This window comes from Cavia porcellus, unplaced genomic scaffold (assembly GCF_034190915.1).
Source record: "Cavia porcellus strain 051 isolate PalLab524CR breed Dunkin Hartley unplaced genomic scaffold, mCavPor4.1 scaffold_29, whole genome shotgun sequence".
NCBI lineage: Eukaryota > Metazoa > Chordata > Mammalia > Rodentia > Caviidae > Cavia > Cavia porcellus.
In genome coordinates this window covers 40687608-40704841 of record NW_026947512.1, presented here as the reverse complement: position 1 = coordinate 40704841, position 17234 = coordinate 40687608, and the positions used below count along the sequence as shown (strand labels likewise).

At 50.6% G+C, this 17234-nt stretch overlaps 1 protein-coding gene and 1 long non-coding RNA gene across 3 annotated transcripts; both read left to right on the top strand.

Moving 5' to 3' along the window:
* The first annotated feature begins 1093 nt into the window (after window positions 1–1093).
* Window positions 1094–7106, top strand: Dusp26 (dual specificity phosphatase 26). 2 transcript variants are annotated; one of them, XM_005005934.3, is made up of 4 exons: window positions 1094–1291; window positions 2843–3134; window positions 4850–5064; window positions 6302–7106. In XM_005005934.3, the coding sequence occupies exons 2-4, from the start codon at window positions 2914–2916 to the stop codon at window positions 6499–6501; spliced, it is 636 nt and encodes a 211-aa protein (XP_005005991.1). In that variant the 5' UTR covers window positions 1094–1291; window positions 2843–2913; the 3' UTR covers window positions 6502–7106. The 2 variants fall into 2 exon arrangements, with proteins under 2 accessions (XP_005005991.1, XP_005005990.1); XM_005005933.3 differs by having other exon boundaries at window positions 1098–1291; window positions 2840–3134.
* A 6213-nt stretch (window positions 7107–13319) lies between these two features.
* LOC134473993 (uncharacterized) lies at window positions 13320–15967 on the top strand. Its single transcript, XR_010044522.1, has 3 exons — window positions 13320–13666; window positions 14371–14425; window positions 15761–15967. It is a non-coding gene; the product is annotated as an uncharacterized LOC134473993 (long non-coding RNA).
* Window positions 15968–17234: the final 1267 nt, after the last annotated feature.

Here is a 17234-nt window from a genome sequence, read left to right as displayed (position 1 = left end):
TTTCTCTATTTTTTGAGAAAAGTTAATGTCAAGTTGAAACAGAAATCATGTTGAAAACTGAAATCAACCTATAACATACTCTCAGTTTCCTCACTTAAAATGAGGTCGCGTGCTCTTTCACACTTGAATCAGTGACAACTTTTCAATCAGACTCTCCTAGATGGTAGAAATTAAAATCCGAAATTTCCTATGCCAGTTCTGTTTTTCTAATGATGAGGATTTTTTTCTCTTTCTGGAAAGCGTCATACCAAAAAGGCATAAAGAAAACCGAAAGGAATTAAGTTTCCTCTCAAGAGAAGAAAAGGTAAATGACTCCTAGATGGCAGCCTAGTAAAATCTGGCCTGGACTTGGGCTTATGTTACTTCGTCCAGAACTTTCTCTGGCCCCAAGATGCAGTCCGATCTACACTCTCCGGGATGTGGATGTCAAGTCCTCATTTTCACTGTAGTGGACGCTGGCTTCATACTTGGCCCACAGGAGGCCGCATCCTAAGCGCTGGGGAGGTGGTTGGGCCTTTGCCCTAGAAGTCCCTGCCCTGCTGAGGCTGGCCATGGAGAAAACCCTACTGTGAGAAGCTCAGGAGCCAGGGAACTGTCGAGGAGCCGGGCTGAGGAGGGGGGCGCCCCGCGGTTCTGCACACGCCTGAGGACATGGACTGCGGTCACAAGCTCGGCTGACCCACTGCCTCGCGGGGCGTCCTGAGCAAACCACTGGGCTTCTCTGCGCCTTGGTCTCCTCCCCACTAAAATAAAGGCCAAAATATCCGCCTGCTGTCCTTGAGCTGAAGATGGCATCTTAAAACGTGAACCCAGGGCGCTTGGCTCCTGCTGACAAAGGTCAGTCGGTCCTGTCTGGGAGGTACATACCCATGCGTGTGTGTGTGTGTGTGTGTGTGTGTGTGTGTGTGTGGCGCGCGCACGCGTGTGTGCATGTGTGCATGCACGCGCCGGTGTGTGCACGCGTCTGTGTGTGCACGCGTGTGCGCGTGTGCGAGGGCGCGGGCGGCACCGCCCGAGCCCCGCGGCGCTCTCGCGCTGCTCTGCCATTGGCGGCCGGGCGGCGCGGGCCGGTCTGGTCCAGCGGCTCCGGGGCGCGGGAGCCCACGCTGCGCTCGGCCCCCACCCGCTCCCTGCGGCCGGCGGCCCTGCGTGTCGCCCGCGCTGCGGAACCCTCGCCTCGACGCGGCTGTCTCGGCATAGCATCGGCTGCGAGGCCGCCGGCCAGGGGCGAAAGCATGGGCGCGGGGCTCCGCGCGCCCGCCAGCGGCCTCGGGGACGCCTGAGCCGCCAGGTAGAGCCGCCCCGCGGGCGGGCGACCGTCCGGGCTCCCTCCGGAGGCCCAGGCTGGGGCGATGGCGACGGGAGGGAGGGGCTGGGGCCCGGGGGGACGGAATGGGGATCCCCAGGGAGAGCTGCGCCGCGCGCCCGCCCCTCCTTGCTGTCCCTCACCGTCACAGGCTGCAGGATCTCTCCGTAGGGAAGAGGGTGGTGTGGCGGGGGCGCCCTGGGGTCTTCAGGCCAGAGGAGCCGGGAGTCAGGGGCCCCTGGAATGCTGTCTCCGGGCTCCTTCTGACCCAGCCCCTGCAAATCGCCCTCCTTCCACACCTGCGTGTCAGATCCTCCCCCGGGGCCTTGAGCCTAACACCCTGGCTCCTGCCATCCTGTGAATTCCTGCCCCACCCCACCACCACCACCCGGGGAAGGTGGGGATGGTAGAGCGGGCCCTGGTTGTGAGGGTGGGATGGGGCCACAGTGGCCACAGTAGTCTCTGGGGCCTGACACTGGGCGAGTCCTTTGGCTGGAGGCAGGGAAGTGAGAGGGAGGGCTTCTTGCGGCCAGCCACCCACCTGGACTGGCAGGACTCTAGATCCCTGTGAAAGGGGAGAGGATAGGGGTCCTGCCTCCTACCCCGTGACCCCCAAAGCAAGAGGACACTTTTGGCAAGGCCAGCCGCCCACCTGCTAACCCCCTAGGGCTAGCTCCATGCCTACATTCAGGCAAGGCCTGTTGATTCCCACAGCAGCAAAGGTGCTGAGTCTCCCCTCCAAGGCAGGGAGCTGCCCGATGCTCCTTCCCCCCACCTTTCCCCCAGCCCAGACCCCCAGCCTCCACTCCTCCCTGCCACACACAGCCCCGACACCCCATGGCAGTGTGGGCTCAGAATTCTCACCTGAGAGGTGAGCTTTACCTGCTGTGCACATAGATGGAGCCTTCTTCCATTAGCTTGCATTTGGCAAGTATTTTCCCCAAATTTATTCTTCTCCTTTACTTCTCTTCCCCACTCACTCCCCTGCCAAGCTTATCACTGAGCATGTGGGGCAGGCATGGGTCACAGCGCTCCTCTCCTGGCACTGATGAGGCAGGCTTGGCATGCATCTGGGCTTGGCAGTGATGACCTTCCTGCTCATTCTCCCTGGATAGGTCTGAAGCCACCCCAGTCCCCATCCCTGCTCCCTACATTCCCACCTAGAGCCCATGGCAGACGAGACCCCGATTCAAGCTGCCAAGGGCCCTAGCAGTGTGCATAGGCACCCAGATAACGTGTGTATGTGTGTGTGCTTGCAGTGGGGGTGGAAAGCCGAGCAGAAACCCAGCAGCTGGGCAGCTCCCTCTTCCCGTAAACAAGGACATGTGACTCTCCCACCTCCTTGTATGGCAGCCCAAAGATATCAGTGAGAGGAGCTGCAGCTGCTTGGAGGAAAGAGCGGCCCTGGAGGAGCCCAGGAGGCCAGCCCAGACTCCCTTCCCTCAAACACCATCCCCCCAGGGCCCAGTGTGACAGGCAGGACGGGGAGCAGCCTGTGGGCTCACTCTAGCATGTCTCGCACCCTTTTTCCAGCAGCGGCTACCTGGTGCCCAACCCCATCATCACTACAGCCCCCAGCAGCTGCCCTGGCTCCCCCTGCTTCTACGATGTGCCCAGGGAACTGGCTCTGGGCCTCCATGACGTTCATGGCCCGCTTCTCCAGAAGTGGCTCAAGGTCCCCTGTTCGCACCAGAGGGAGCCTGGAGGAGATGCCTCCTGTGCAGCATCCCTTCCTCAATGTCTTCGAGTTGGAGCGGCTCCTGTACACAGGCAAGACAGCCTGTAACCATGCTGACGAAGTCTGGCCAGGCCTCTACCTTGGAGACCAGTAGGTACCGCTAGACTGGGATTGTGCTAGACTGGGATTGTGGCACTGTGTGTGTGTGTGTGTGTGTGTGTGTGTGTGTGTGTGTGTAGAAGGAAGAAGAGTGGCAGACAGACACTGAGTTGTGGTGCTGGTTCCAGGTTGAGCATGGGCGGAGAGAAGAGGTGGGAGGCTTTGGAGGAATCTGGATAGGATTATTGAAAACTCGATTCTGCACAGAAAAGCTCCATTCAAGGAATGATGCTGTTGATGCAGCAAGTGTTCAGCACTGCCTCCCAGGCAAGCACACCGGGTGACTTCTCCGACCTTCTAGCTGTTGAGTGGCTCTGAGAAGAGGCAGTGACCGGGAGATGAAAGAGCAGGCGGGCACCTGCAGGGGATCCACTAGAGACCAAGCACCCCACAGCAGAGTCCGCAAAGTCCAAAGCTAGAGTCCACGGAGAGAGGGCCTCAAAGGAAGCACAGTCCCACTGCCCTCCCCAGGATGTTACCACGCAGGCTTTGTTGCACCTGCATTTTCCCTTTTTTTTTTTTTTTTTTTTTTTTTTTTTTTTTGTCTTTTTCCTTTTTATCGGTACCGGGGATCAAACTCATGACCGCCTGCTTGCAAGGCAGGTGCTTATGCCATTGAGCTAAATCCCCAGCCCCTGCATTTTCCCTCTTAAGCTCCCCAGCCAGCAGCCTGGCAAGGCAAGTACCTTGTGCCTGGTCACAGATAAGAAACTGCAGCTCTTCGTCTGTGACTCCCACAGGTTGTCAGCAGCAGATCCAGGACTCCTCAGAAGCTCAGATTTAGGGCTGTTTCTCCTGCGGCAGAGTGGGGGTGCTGACTGCAATCCCTTTGCCCAAGAGGTGTCGTCGATGAGCTCAGGGGTGGGGTCTAGATGATCACTGGAAGGTGACATTATAAACTTGGGTGGAGTGAGCCATGGAAGACCTGGCAAAGCAGAAGATGTGAGTGAGAGTATAAAGTGGGGGAATTAGGTGTAGAAAGAAGTGTTAGGAACACACAGTGTCAAGGTTCACAGAGGCAATTAAATGCTCTTTGAATGTTTATTTGTCATTGCTGTTAGGATGGATAAGTCCCATGTACTCTACCACTGGGCCTCATTCTCAGCCTCAGCAGGGATGTGTTAAATATGAGCAGGTTCGGGACCCTCACCTGTACCTACACATGAGGCTCCTCTCTCTGCTCAATCAGCAGTGACAGGAGAGTCTCTCCTGACATTCCACTTTTAGTGGGAATCCTGTGCAGGAGACTGAAATCTGTGCCCTTATGGCTTTCGCCCTTTAATCTTAGTTTTGCCTTTATGGCTCTACATGTAAAGAACTTAATGAAAACCCTGCTCCTTCAACATTTCATCATGGCCATTTCACCCTACCCATTTCTCTTGTTCAGACCAAAAAAAAAAAAAATCATCAGTTCTCACCACCCCTGTTGACAGGACAAGAGTCCACATCATAAGCCAGGTGCAGTGGCACACACCTGTATTTCCAGCACTTTGAGAGGCTGAGGCAGGAGGATCACAGGCTCAAGCCCTGCCTGGGTAACTTCGAAACTTAGTGAGACCTGGTCACAAAGTTTAAAGCAATAATGGGCCAGATTGTAGCTCAGTGCAAAGGTCCCAGGTTCAATCCCGAGTATGTCTTCTGCCTTCCTCCCTTCTGGGCACCAGACAGCCCTCGGCCAAGCTCTCCACTGCCCTCTGTCTCCACAGGGACATGGCCAACAACCGCAGGGAGCTGCGCCGCCTGGGCATCACCCATGTCCTCAACGCCTCGCACAGCAGGTGGCGGGGCATCCCGGAGGCCTACGAGGGGCTGGGGATCCGATACCTGGGTGTGGAGGCCCACGACTCCCCAGCCTTTGACATGAGCATCCACTTCCAGACGGCCGCCGACTTCATCCACCGTGCACTGAGCCAGCCAGGAGGTAGGAGGGGGCTCGGGAGCCCAGGCGGAGAGGAGAGAGTGCAGCACCCTGGTAGCTCCTATGCCTATGACCACTTTTATTTCAAACGGGAACAAAACAGACAAGAATGCAGGGCATGGTGGTGCTCACCTACTATCCAGACACCAGAAGGATGAGGTAGGAGGATAGCAAGTTCAAGGCCAGCCTGAACTACATATCGAGACGCTGTCTAAAAAAAACAAGACAAAACTGGACCTGGAGAAGTGTTAAGAGTGGCAGCTGTTCCCAGATGTGAGATTACGCCTGCTGTAGTTCTAAAGTTTTTTTTAGTTATTTCATCACTTTGCAATTATTTTCACCTTAAGCATGATGAAAAACACTTCAGTCATCAGAAAAAAAAGGTACAGTTGGCCCTCTGTATTCTCGGGTTCTGAATTCATCCAACCATAGATTGAAAAGCTAGGGGGGAAAAGTCTGTGCTGAACCCTGCAGGCTTTTTATTTCCTGCCATTGCTCCCTGGATGACACAGTATGACAGCTGCTTGCATAGTGCTTGTGTTGTAAATAACCTTGGGATGGCAGAGGGCACCAGAGGATATGCAAATGTCACAGGCAGATACTGTGCCGTTTTATAGATGGGACCTGAGTGTTCATGGGCTTGGACATGTACAGGAACCTGCCCATCTTGATACCAAGGGATGACTATGTATATATAAATAAAAATGCATTACTCAGGAGGCTGGAGCAGAAAGATTGCTTAAGCCCAGGGTCTCTGGGCCAGCCTGAGCAGCACATGGGGACCTCATTTCAAACAAACAAAAACAGAACATGAACAGGGGGATGCGGAAGACGCAGGAAAGCCCAGGCTCCACACAGGGTGCTTCCTGTTGATGCTCTTGCATGATGTCCTCCGAGTCCCTTCCTGTGCATCAGCGATCTGTCTCTGCTACTAAGCCCTTTTCCGCCTTAGGCACCCTGCACTGCTGATGCCCTCCACAGCCCATGTGCAGAGGCTCCCTGACCTGTGTGGGGAATTCACAGCTTTTTCCCTCCAGGCCTGGGGAATTCCCAGCCAGGGCCTTGACTGTGTTAAACTAAGCACATGACTTGAGCCACTCTCTGGCCCCAAACCTGCTTGCCTAATTCCCTCCTCAGGCTGCATCCTGTGTCCACTCGCCCCTGCTTACCCATCTTCCTGCCTACCTGTCCCTGCCACCCTAGCCCAACCTGCCTGCCATCTGTGTGTCTCTCCTCACAGGTAAGATCCTGGTGCACTGCGCGGTGGGAGTGAGCCGATCTGCCACCCTGGTGCTCGCCTACCTCATGCTGTACCACCGCTTCACCCTCGTGGAGGCCATCAAGAAAGTCAAGGACCACCGAGGCATCATCCCCAACCGGGGCTTCTTGAGGCAGCTCCTGGCCCTGGACCGCAGGCTGCGGCAGGGTCTGGAGGCGTGAGCGGAGGGCATGGGAGGTCAGGCCAGGCCCGGGAGGGTCCCTGGCTTCACCTGGAGACAAGAGGCCCAGGTGGCAGGTAGCAGAAAGCCCAATAGCCCGTCCTCTCCCTGGGCCAGGCCCCAGACTGCTGCTGCCCTTTGCGAGAGGGTTGGGAGGCCAAGCTGGCCAGTGGGGTGAGCAGGTGCCAGGGCGCTGAGCAGGAAGGAGGCAGCCAGGCTGTTGGCAGAAGGATATTTCCAGGGACGCGTGGTCCCATCCCCTCTTTGTGTCCAGGTGTTCTCCTCTTTCCCTTGTAAAAACCAAAGGGCCATCCCTGGCCTGTGCCCATGCAGGGAGTCACAGGGGGGCAGCACCAATGCAGTGGTGTGGGGCTAATGCAGACCGTAGTGTAGAGACAGACAGCCTGGTGATGTGAAAAGCCATGAAACCAGAGGGAGAGCCCCCGGGCTCATCCCAGCAAGCACAGGAAGAGCAGGTGTGTGAGGACAGCACAGCACCCGTGGGTGCTGCTGGTGGCCAAAGCAAGCCCAGAGGTGCGTGACTGGAAGGCTTTGTTGGCACTGGATCCAGGTGTCTGGACAAAAAATAAAGATGCTGGCAAAGAAGAGAGTGCTTGATGTCACTGACAGCTTGAAAGAGTTCTGTACTTGTCTCCAGGGAATCCCAGCCTGGCCGGTCATGGCGGTGGTTCCTGACCTGCTAGCGCGATAAATAACTCTCTACCCACCTGGCCCACCACCTCCACCAGTTCCTACAGAGCCTCCGGGAATTGTGAGCTGTCATTTCCAGCATGTCCACAAGGGGGTAGCAGAGGACCAAAAGCGGCCGGTCTGCATCCTATCACCAAAGCTTGTAATACACCTTTGTTCCCGGGTTCAGATGCATCGATAATTTTATGTTTTAAAAACAAACCTGGCACCCACGACAAGTCCCCTGCCAGCAAGACATGTGGCACATGTCTGCGATCCTAGCTACCAGGGAGCTGAGGCAGGAGAATTGCAAAGTTCAAGCCCAGCCTGGGTCACTTAAGGAGGCCCTGTCTCAGGATAAAAAGGGCTGGGGCTGAGTGCAGAGCACTTGCCTATCATTCTCCTGTAGAGTCCCCATTCTGTTGGATAACAGCAAATTAAACTTAAATCAAGCCCAGCCCTGAGTCTCCTCCAAACTATTGTAATCCCAAAAATTGAGTACAGTTATCCAAGTATTGTAATCCCTTTTCCAGTTTTCCTCACCATCTAAAACGTTATATTTGTAATCCCATTGAGACGTTATTGGAATCCCAGCAAGATAATTCCAATCTACCACCTCCAGTGCAACCCACATCGAGAGTAAAGACACCAAGACATATTCCAAGTTAAGGGCAGCCAAGGGGTCCTAAGCCTGACCCCAGTGAGGATATATGGACCGAGGCCCTGATCCAAGGCCTCTTCCAGAATTTATTATCTCGTGAAGAAGGCGGGTGGCTCAGGGGATGAATGACAGTGAGGATAGCAGGAATCTGAGCTGGCTGGCCAGGTAGAGAGAAAAGCATCTCTGCAAAATGCAGAGATAAGGATATGTAGAAGGATCAATTTGCATAATTCAATTAAGGTCTCAATGAATTGTTTTAGGAGGCTGTTGCTTAGGTTTTTGATATGTAAATTTTGTGCCCTGGGGAGTCATAACCTCTTTACCTTGAGGCTCATACCCAGGTGACATTCCTGGAGCTAATGGCTCTTCCCTCCACCTTTTACAGAGAGCACTAAAGGAGGAGACTGTCTGATGGCTTTAGAGATTACATATCAGTAGCCTTGTTTTCAATGTTTAGAGCCAAGAGAGAAGGAAACACCATAGCCAGCTGTCTACATATATCAGTATAAGGAAATAAGTGTCCATATAATCAACTTTGCAGCAATTGTTCTGCATTCAAGGGGAGTCACTGGAGTTGTTTCCCACACCAAAGGGGTTGGAGAGAGGCAGTATAATTGCTTTCTCTTTTTGGGGGGATGGGGGGTACCAAGAATTGAACTCATGACCTCATGCTTGCCAGGCAATTGCTTTCTCTTTTCACCTTTACTGATTTGCCTCCAAAAATGGCAACACAATCTCTATCAAGCTTAATGAAAAACAGACATGGTCTGGTGGCATGGCTCAGGAGGTGAGTGCTCCTGGGGTCCATCCTAGTACCACAAGAAAAGAGAACGCAGGACTCAGAAGTAACTCACACTCATAGAAGGCCTGACTAGATCAGAACAGAAGACATCTATTATCATCATCTCCTTTGTTTTACTCTAGACAGTATGTTTCTATGAGTGTATCCTGACAGCCACAAATGTTTATGTGCAGTTCACAGATGCCCTAGTTTTTTTCCTGATGAGTAACTTGAGAATTTAATTCTAACTTTAGGAGGGAAACATGGCTCTGAAAGTATATTTGACCCAAAAAAAAAAATGGCTTCCAGATTATTCCCATAGCGTAGATCATATACTTTTTATATTTAACAAAACTATATTGTAGTCACATCCAGGAACTTCTCTGTCTTTACAAATACTAACTCATTTAACCCTCGTGAAAACCTGGTGTAATTGTCACTACTTATGAACTAGGAAATTGAGGCTAATTTGCCCAAAGACACACAAATAGTAAGTGGAAGAGGAAAAATTTAAACTGTGTTCTCTGGCTCCAGATCTGTGTTTAACTACCATCGTCCACCATGCTTTGCTTCCACCTCCATCACTGAAGAGTGCTCGAGTGTATGTCTGCACACGTGCACGTGTGTGGCTGTGTGTGGTGTCAGGTAAGGGAAGAAGAGGAATTGTCACTGAACAGCTCCCCCAAACTTTCAGACCCACCAGCTCATGCTTCTTGGTTTGATTCTCGATACCTGGAAATAAAATGAATTGAGGATTCCTCTGTCTTTTCTAGAGCTTTCAACTGTTCTAAAGGCAGCTGAGTGTTTCAGAGACACAGAGAGGGAACCCACAGCCTGGTCATCACACCTGTACGTAGGTTCAGGCCCACCCAACGAGCCAATTTAGGATGACACCTCTTGCAAGTGGGCCTTGCTGTCTACTACCAAACTGAAATTCAATGTCTGGGTTCCCCCCACCCTATTTTTGGGCAGTTGACCAGAGACCAGGAGAGGGAAGACAAGGTAGGTAGAAGTCTTGGAGACAAAGGGGTAGGCAGAGAATTCATGAACAAAACACATACCTCACGGGAACCACTTCAAAGAATCAACAACTGGGACCTCATATTATTAAAATGTTCTTGCACTTCAAAAGAAATCACCAACAGAGTGAAAAGAAAACCCACCGAATGGGAAAAAAAAATTAACCAGCAATCCCTCAACAGAAGACACATATCCAGAACATATAAAGAATTGAAAAACATCAAGCCCCCCAAATTCAAAGGCCCTCTCCAAAAATGGGCATCTGAGATGAACACAGTTCTCAGATGAAGATATTCAAAAGGCAAATAAATACATGAAGAAATGTTCGCCATCACTTATCATTTGAGAAATGCAAATTCAAACAGCATTGAGATTTCATCTCCCTCTAGAAAGAATGGCTGCCATCAAGAAATCAACTGATAACAAGTGTTGGCGATGCTGGGGGGGGAAAGGAGCACTTCTTCATTGTTGGTGGGAAAGCAGACTGGTGCAGCCACTATGGAAATCAGTATGGAGGATTCTCAGCAGACTAGGATTGAATAATCCAGGTATTCCACTTCTGGGTATTTTCCCAGAAAAATTGAAAAGATCATGCCACAGTATGATACATGTGCACCCATGTTTATAGCAGCACAATTTGTAATAGCTAAATCTTAGAAACAACCAAAATGCTCATCAACCACAGAGCAGATGAAAAAGATGTGGTATTTTTATACAATGGAATATTACTCAGCTATAAAAAGGATGATCTTGAGGCCTTTATAGGTAAATGGAGGCAACTGGAGACTGTCCTCATAAGTGAAATAAGTAAGAATCATATTTGCAACTACACATTGTCTCTCTGGTGTAAAAAGTAATAGAAACTGTAGGAGTAATAAGTTCCAAAATGTGTAATTGCTATCTTAAAAAAAGAAAGGGAAGGAAAGTGCTCTAAAGAATATAACTGCATGTTTGTTTAAGTGTGTAGGATTGATAACCGTATTACTAAGTTTTTGTTGGATCATTGAACAGAGCTGTTTGCACTCTCATTGTTTGTCCACTTTCTATGCTTTAATTTTGGCACTTGAACAACTATTTCTAAGATGACAGTCTGTAATTTATCAACTAGTGATTTCTTAGCGTTAATTTCTTTTGAAATTCTATCTTATTTCTAAAACAACAGAGAGAGAGACCAAGAAAGTAAGGGAGGAAACTGACTGTTAGTTGCAGCCTGTGCCTCCAGCTGACTGGGGAGCTGAGATCCGAGCCATTCCTGACAGCTTCCTCCACTCCTGTCCCCCGCCCCCACCCCCCAGGGCTGGCTCAAGCCCTGGAACAAGCCTGAGAGCCCAGGCTGTCGGGGAGGGGAGCACTGCGCACCTGGTCCCTCACTCCACACGGAATCCCCACTGGGGAGGCCCCAGGGAGCAGCAGCAGCTCCAGGGTAGCAGGTGGACCTAGAACCTGACAGGTGGGCTGTCTCCAAATCATGCGCTCCAGAGGGCCTCTGCTGGGGCACCCAAAGGCCCTGCTAGACTCAGAGCGCTTAAGGGAAAGGAGACTTGGGGCTGGGGGGTAACTCTGTGATAAAATGCTCACCTAGCATGCATAAGGCCCCAGATTTCAGCCTCTACACTGCAGAAAAAAAGAAAAAGAGGAGAAGAAGGAGGAAGAGGAGGAGGAGGAAGGGGGAAGGAGAAGGAGAGGAAGAAAAGCAAGAAAAAGGGAAGGAGGAGGAAGAGAAAAAGTAAGAAGGAAGGAAACTCATATAGAAGAAGCGTGGCGGTAACAAGGAAGATAAACCTTGTCTCCCAAGGAGGATTTCTGCCCTCAGGACATTTGGGGGGTCAGAGGTCGGAAGCCAAACATCCAAAAGTTTCAGAGTACTCTTCACAGCCCCCAGTTCCTGGAATCTGTGACTATTCCACCTTTCCTGATATATTAGTCTGTTTCCTATTGCTATAACAAAGTACCTGACAGTGGTACTTTATAAAGAAAAGAGGTTCATTCCACTCACTGCCTGGGAGGCTGAAATGCCAGTATCAGACTGCCCGAGCAGCTTGGCTTTAGCTGGGGCTGGTTATGTCCCACCATGCTTGACTGTGTAAGGCAGGAGGGCAGGTGTTGGACAGAGAGCTCTTGGGAGGCAGAGATCAGAGGGAGATGCAGAGGAGATGTACTTGCTGACAACTCAGTCTCAGGGACGCTAAGCAGGGTCCCGGGAGAATGACCTGGATCCCAGTCCAGCGCAGCACTGATGACCTCATTCTGTCCTCTCGACCCTCCCCAGTAAAAACCCTCAGCAGCTCAGAGACAGGCCCTATCCAACCACAGCTACTTGAGCTGGAGAGATCAACCCTGGGGCATCTGACTGGCCCAAAACATGAACCCTTGAAAGGGCAGAGCCTTTTCTGTGGTGACAGACTTGGCAAGGGAACAGCTAGATGCCCCGGCTGACTAACAAGGATGGGGCCAGGCACAAAGGAATGTGGGTGGCTTGTGGAAGACCAGAAAGGCAAGAATATCAGCTCTCTCCTGAGACCTTGGTAGAGAAACGCAGCCCGAGGACAGTGCCCCATGTGAAATCTCTCCCAGACCGCCAGTCCGCCTAACCGTCGAGCACTGACTGCATATTGTTTAAGCCATGTAAAGCTCCCAGAGGAAACAGCTAAAGCAGGTGCTTTGACCAAGACCTGTCCACTCGGAAACCCAGGTCCTAGCTAAAAATGACAGGCTGACCTCCGCCAGGTCTGACAATGGAGAGCTGGTAATGCCAGTGCACAGGGAAGGACTCCCACCTACAGCCCCTGGCAGCCCGCATCCAAACCCACCGCAACAGGTATTTTGCTCATTGAGTCAGAATGCTATAAATGGAAAGCTCTCGATCAAATCTGGGCTTCCAGGGTCTCTCATAAAATCAAAAGAGGCCCAGGCATGGGGTGGCACACGCCCGTGACCCCACACTCAGGAGGATCACGATTTCAAGGCCAGCTTGAGCTTCACAGCAAGTTCAAGGCCAGCCTGCACTTCAACAGTAAGACCTTGTCTCAAAAAGCAAAAAAGCAGAAACGCCAAAAGAGGTGATGAGCTCGCTTTTGCACAGAACCATGTCAACATGACAGGCGCCTGTAGAGGAGTTAAATGTCTGCTCTCCAATCCAGCACTATCCTCCCAGAGTGCTGGGATCTGTGTGCTGCCAGGCCAAGCTTCTACCCATTTTCAGACCCAAGACCTGCTGCACTCTTCCAGAACCCTCGCCCACTAACCCTGCTGTAATCAGTCCCACCACTGTGTCCTGATGCCTCACGCAGACACCCAGGCTCCTCCTTATCCTGAGAAGCCTGGCCTGGCCACCTCCCCTGACTCTCTCTCTCTATGGCCCCACCACAGCCCCAGCCATGCTAGGAAAGCTCTTAGTCTGTAGGAAGGGGGTGCTGGCCTTCACAAGAGCCTCGGGCTTTCCCACTGATTTGCCAAACACTTAAGCCTCCAGCTCAATTCCCATTTGGCCTCTGGAGCTATGGGAAGGTGGCTGACACCACCAGGCTCCAGGAAGGAAGTGGGAAGCAGGTGGACAGGGCCGGGCCCTGTGGCTGGGAAGCGGGGGGTGTGGTGAGGACCGGCTCCTGCGCCAGCTTCTGCTGCTCTGCACAGTGAGAGACCAGAGCTCCACCTTCTGCCTCGGTAGCTCTCCCTGGCAGAGCTTATGTTTTCAGAGCCACAGAGATTAAGTTGAGCCCCTCCTCTCTGACCCTGGGGTTTGTACAAAAACTGGGTTAAGGCTGGGTAAGTCCAGATTCTCGGTTATAATCTTGACAGAGCTGGGCTCTAATCCCAGTTGAGGCCAACAACCAGTGGCAGCCTCGGAGAACATGGCCAGAGCCTTGGTGAGAACACTGAGCAGACGTGGAGACAGCTTGGGCTCCAGGTGTCCAAGTCCAAGGTGGCCACTTGGTGTTCCAGCCAAGCCACCTCACTTTGGCCCCAGCTTCAAGGAGAAGGCCCCGTCCCATGCTTTGGGAGAAGATTCATTAGGTGAGGGGTGAAGAACCTGCAGTGAGGGCCAGATCCGCTCTGTTCTCCCCCGAGACACCTGCAGGGTATAGCCCTGGCGCTGCTGGGCGGGGCTGGGATCCGGCCCTGCTTATCCAAGCAGGTGAATGAGCTCAGCCCCCAAACACTGCAGCTAGGAGGGAGCCAGAAGTCTATTCAGCAGTTTTGTTGGTGGTAGTGTTGTTCCTTTCTTTTTCTTTTCTTTTTTTAACATTTTCTGGAGCCCTTTTGTCAAAAATACTATCAAGATGTTGGCAAATATTTCAAGACAAGTTTGTGAACATAATGCTTCCCTTTGTAACTGATCACACTGAGAAGATAGTACAAGACCATAGTCTTGAATCAACATTAGTTCAAAACTCATCTTTTTCTTCATATAATTCATGTTCCCACATGACAAAAATAAGTGTATTTAAATCAGTATCAGCAGACAAGCTCCATGAAATGAAAGTTTGTACTGTTAGATGATCATTGTATATTACAATTTAATATATCTGTTCTTATTTATATTCTTAGTGTGCAGGTAAATTTGTTTCATTTTTTCAGTTCTAGGCATCAGACCTCTAACCCCGAGTCCTGGTATTTCATAGAGCTTTCATTGGGTCCACTGGTGTGAAGGGAAGACAGAGAAAGAAACCTTTCAATAATTCATTTATCAACTCTATGTTTATTTTATGCACATGCAGGTTTTTGCCTTTGGAGCTGGGGCAGGAATCCAGGACTGCATACTCTACCACTGAGGTACAACTTCACTCTATAGTTTTTTTTTTTAAAACATTGCTATATAAAAAGATTATGCTTAAAAATAGTTTGAAAGCAGGTATACTGACACACGCCTGTAACCCCAACACTGCAAGAGGTGAGGCAGGATCACCAGTAGAGCCTAGCCTGAGTAATTAAGCAATTCAGTGAAAATAAGAAGTAAAATATCAAAAAAGAAGAAAAAAAGAAAAAGGAGGACGAGGAGAAGAGGAGGGAGGAGGAGGAAGAGGAAGAGGAAGAAGAGAAGGAGGAGGAAAGGCTGGGAATGTAGCTCAGTGGGAAAGCCCTGGGTGCAACCCCAGTGTTAATACAGATATTATCTTATTAGGTATGTGCACAAAATAAAATAATGACTGCTGGTTTTCTTTTTGTTATGGTTTACATCTGGATCCACCCCGCCAAGCCTCACGCTCTCACAGGCGGGCTTTAGGGGAGGTGATTGGACCATGAGGCTGTGATACATATCAGTGGCTTAGTCCACTGGTGAGTTTATGGCTAAATATGATTTGGGAGATGAAGTCTGTTGGAGGATGTGGGTCCCTGGGGGCCTGACCTGAAAGGGTGCGTCCCCCTCCTCCTCCCTGATCCCCCTGTCTGCTTCCTGCTGCCCTGCCGTGAGCTGTTTCTCCTCTCCCACATCTCTCTACCAAGCTTCCCTGCCTTGGTGCCAGGCAGCTACACACCGGAACCTCTACAAACTGTGAGCCAAAACAAACTCTTCCTCCTTTATATTGTGAATGTTGGGTATTGTGTTCTAATAATGAGAAAGTAATTAAAATCCTTTCTTTTTCTTTCTTTCTTTCTCTTGTACTGGGAGTTGAAGTTAGGGCCTTCACACTGAGCTGTACTCTGGTCTTTCTCTGACTTTTTAGTTTGCCTGTTTAATTTTAAGACGGGGGTCTCATAAAATCGCTAATTGCACAGGCTGGGTTAGAACTTGCCATCCTCCTGCTTCAGACTCTCAGGTTGCTGTGATTTCCATGCATATCACCATGCTCAGCTTCCAATGCTTCACTTTAAAAAGAGAACCCTGAGCCAGAGAGAGGTGAGTTGGTAGAAGGCACAGAAAGAGCTCCAAACCCAGAATCCAAGCAGGGAGAGGTGGCAGGCCTCCACTGGAGGTCACTTTTCACCCCTCCTTTTATTAATAAACTGCCCTGAGCTTTAACCCAACATGTGACAATTTAGCCAGAGATGACAAAACCATAGCTCTGCAGAGAAATGTGACCAGGGACTAAGTTCTCACCAACAGAATGAGATCACAAGTAATGATCTACTGCTTACAAGCAAAAGGCTATCCCTTCCTTCTTTCAGATCCCTCCTTTGAGATGGAATAGAAGACAAATGAACAAGCCAGCTGTTACTGTATGAAAAAAGGAAATGACTTAGGACACCCCAGAGGAGCTAAAGAACCTGGTTCCCCAGATGGCTACACCGAGCAGAGCCGCGTCCAGGCTGCACCTTTCAGGCTCCGTGCATTGTTCATGGTGGACAAGAAACTGCCTCTGTTTGAGCACTCTAGTCTTTTTGTCTCTTTGTTATAGTAGCTATATTATTTATCTATTGCTAAATAACAAATTCCTCAAAACTCAGTGGCTTAAAACAACAAATATCTATTATCTCATCATTTTTTTAGGTCAGGACCTCAAGAGCAACATAAACCTGCTTCTGTCTCTGGATGTCTGGTGAGGCTTTGGTCAGTGCAGGGCAGGGCTTGCTGTCATCCGAAAGCTTGGCGGGGCTGGGGGGGCTGGGATATCACTCCTGAGTTCATTCCCATAGATGCTACCAGTGCCTTGGTGCCCACCGCCCGGCTTCTCCATGTACCATTAGGGGAGCAGCTGTGGGCATGTACATGCTGGCTTCCCCCAGAACCAACGGCCTAAGAGTGATCTAGCAGGAAACTGAAGTGCATTTTCATATCTAGTATTGTCACTTCTCCTTTGTTCTTTTTGTTACAAAAATCCTCAAGTCCAGCCTGTAACAAGCAGATGGGAACCAGGCTCCACCTCTTAAGGCAGGTAAATCAGAGTTGTTCTGTTTTTGTTTTTGTCTTTGACACACACTCCCACTGTTTGCCCAGAGTGGTTTCAAATGTGTGGGGCTTAGGCAGCCCTCCTGCTTCAGCCTCCAAGTAGGCTGAGACTACAGGTGTGTGGCACCATTCCCAGCAAAGAATTTTTGAACATATCTTCAAAGTGATTTCACAAGCCTAAGCTACATCCTAATTAATACACTAAACAGACTCCCAGTCCCATGCATCTTCTGAGCCACCATGCACTCCAGGACACATGGTTCAAGGAAAGAATTAACTGACACCTTTGGAATCTGTTTGTATAGCTTCATGAATGTCAAGTGTTTTTCAAACATTTTGTCCTTTGTATAAGCCAGCGTAGTGAATTCTGCTACTGGGCTTTACACACAAGGAAACTGAGGCTTGACAACCTCACCTCATGCCAGGCTTGACCTTTCCTCAACCATTGTGCTTGTGTTCAAGCTACGGCATGCTTTGTGCAAAAAGACCAGGGTTGGCTGGAATTCTGATACCAACTCTTGAGTTACATGATTTGTGCTAAGGTCTAACCTTCCTGGGCTTCAAAACTACCTTACAGGAACATAAAAACAATAATCCGTCAAGGTTCGTAGTGAGGAATAAATGAATCTATGCAAAGCCCTGAGTGCTGGCTTGGCACACAGCAGTGGGCGGGTAGCAAAGGGTCTCCTCCCCTCCTGTACTCTGTTCTCATGCTCCGCCCCTAGGACCTAGTTCAGCTCTGACCAGGAGTAT

Excerpts from the sequence above, each read along its gene's own strand:
- Dusp26 (XM_005005934.3), top strand. The coding sequence starts at position 2,914 with ATGTGCCCAGGGAACTGGCTCTGGGCCTCCATGACGTTCATGGCCCGC. Across the intron at positions 3,135-4,849 it reads GGCCTCTACCTTGGAGACCA|GGACATGGCCAACAACCGCA; the intron begins GTAGGTACCGCT and ends CTGTCTCCACAG. Across the intron at positions 5,065-6,301 it reads TGCACTGAGCCAGCCAGGAG|GTAAGATCCTGGTGCACTGC; the intron begins GTAGGAGGGGGC and ends CTCTCCTCACAG.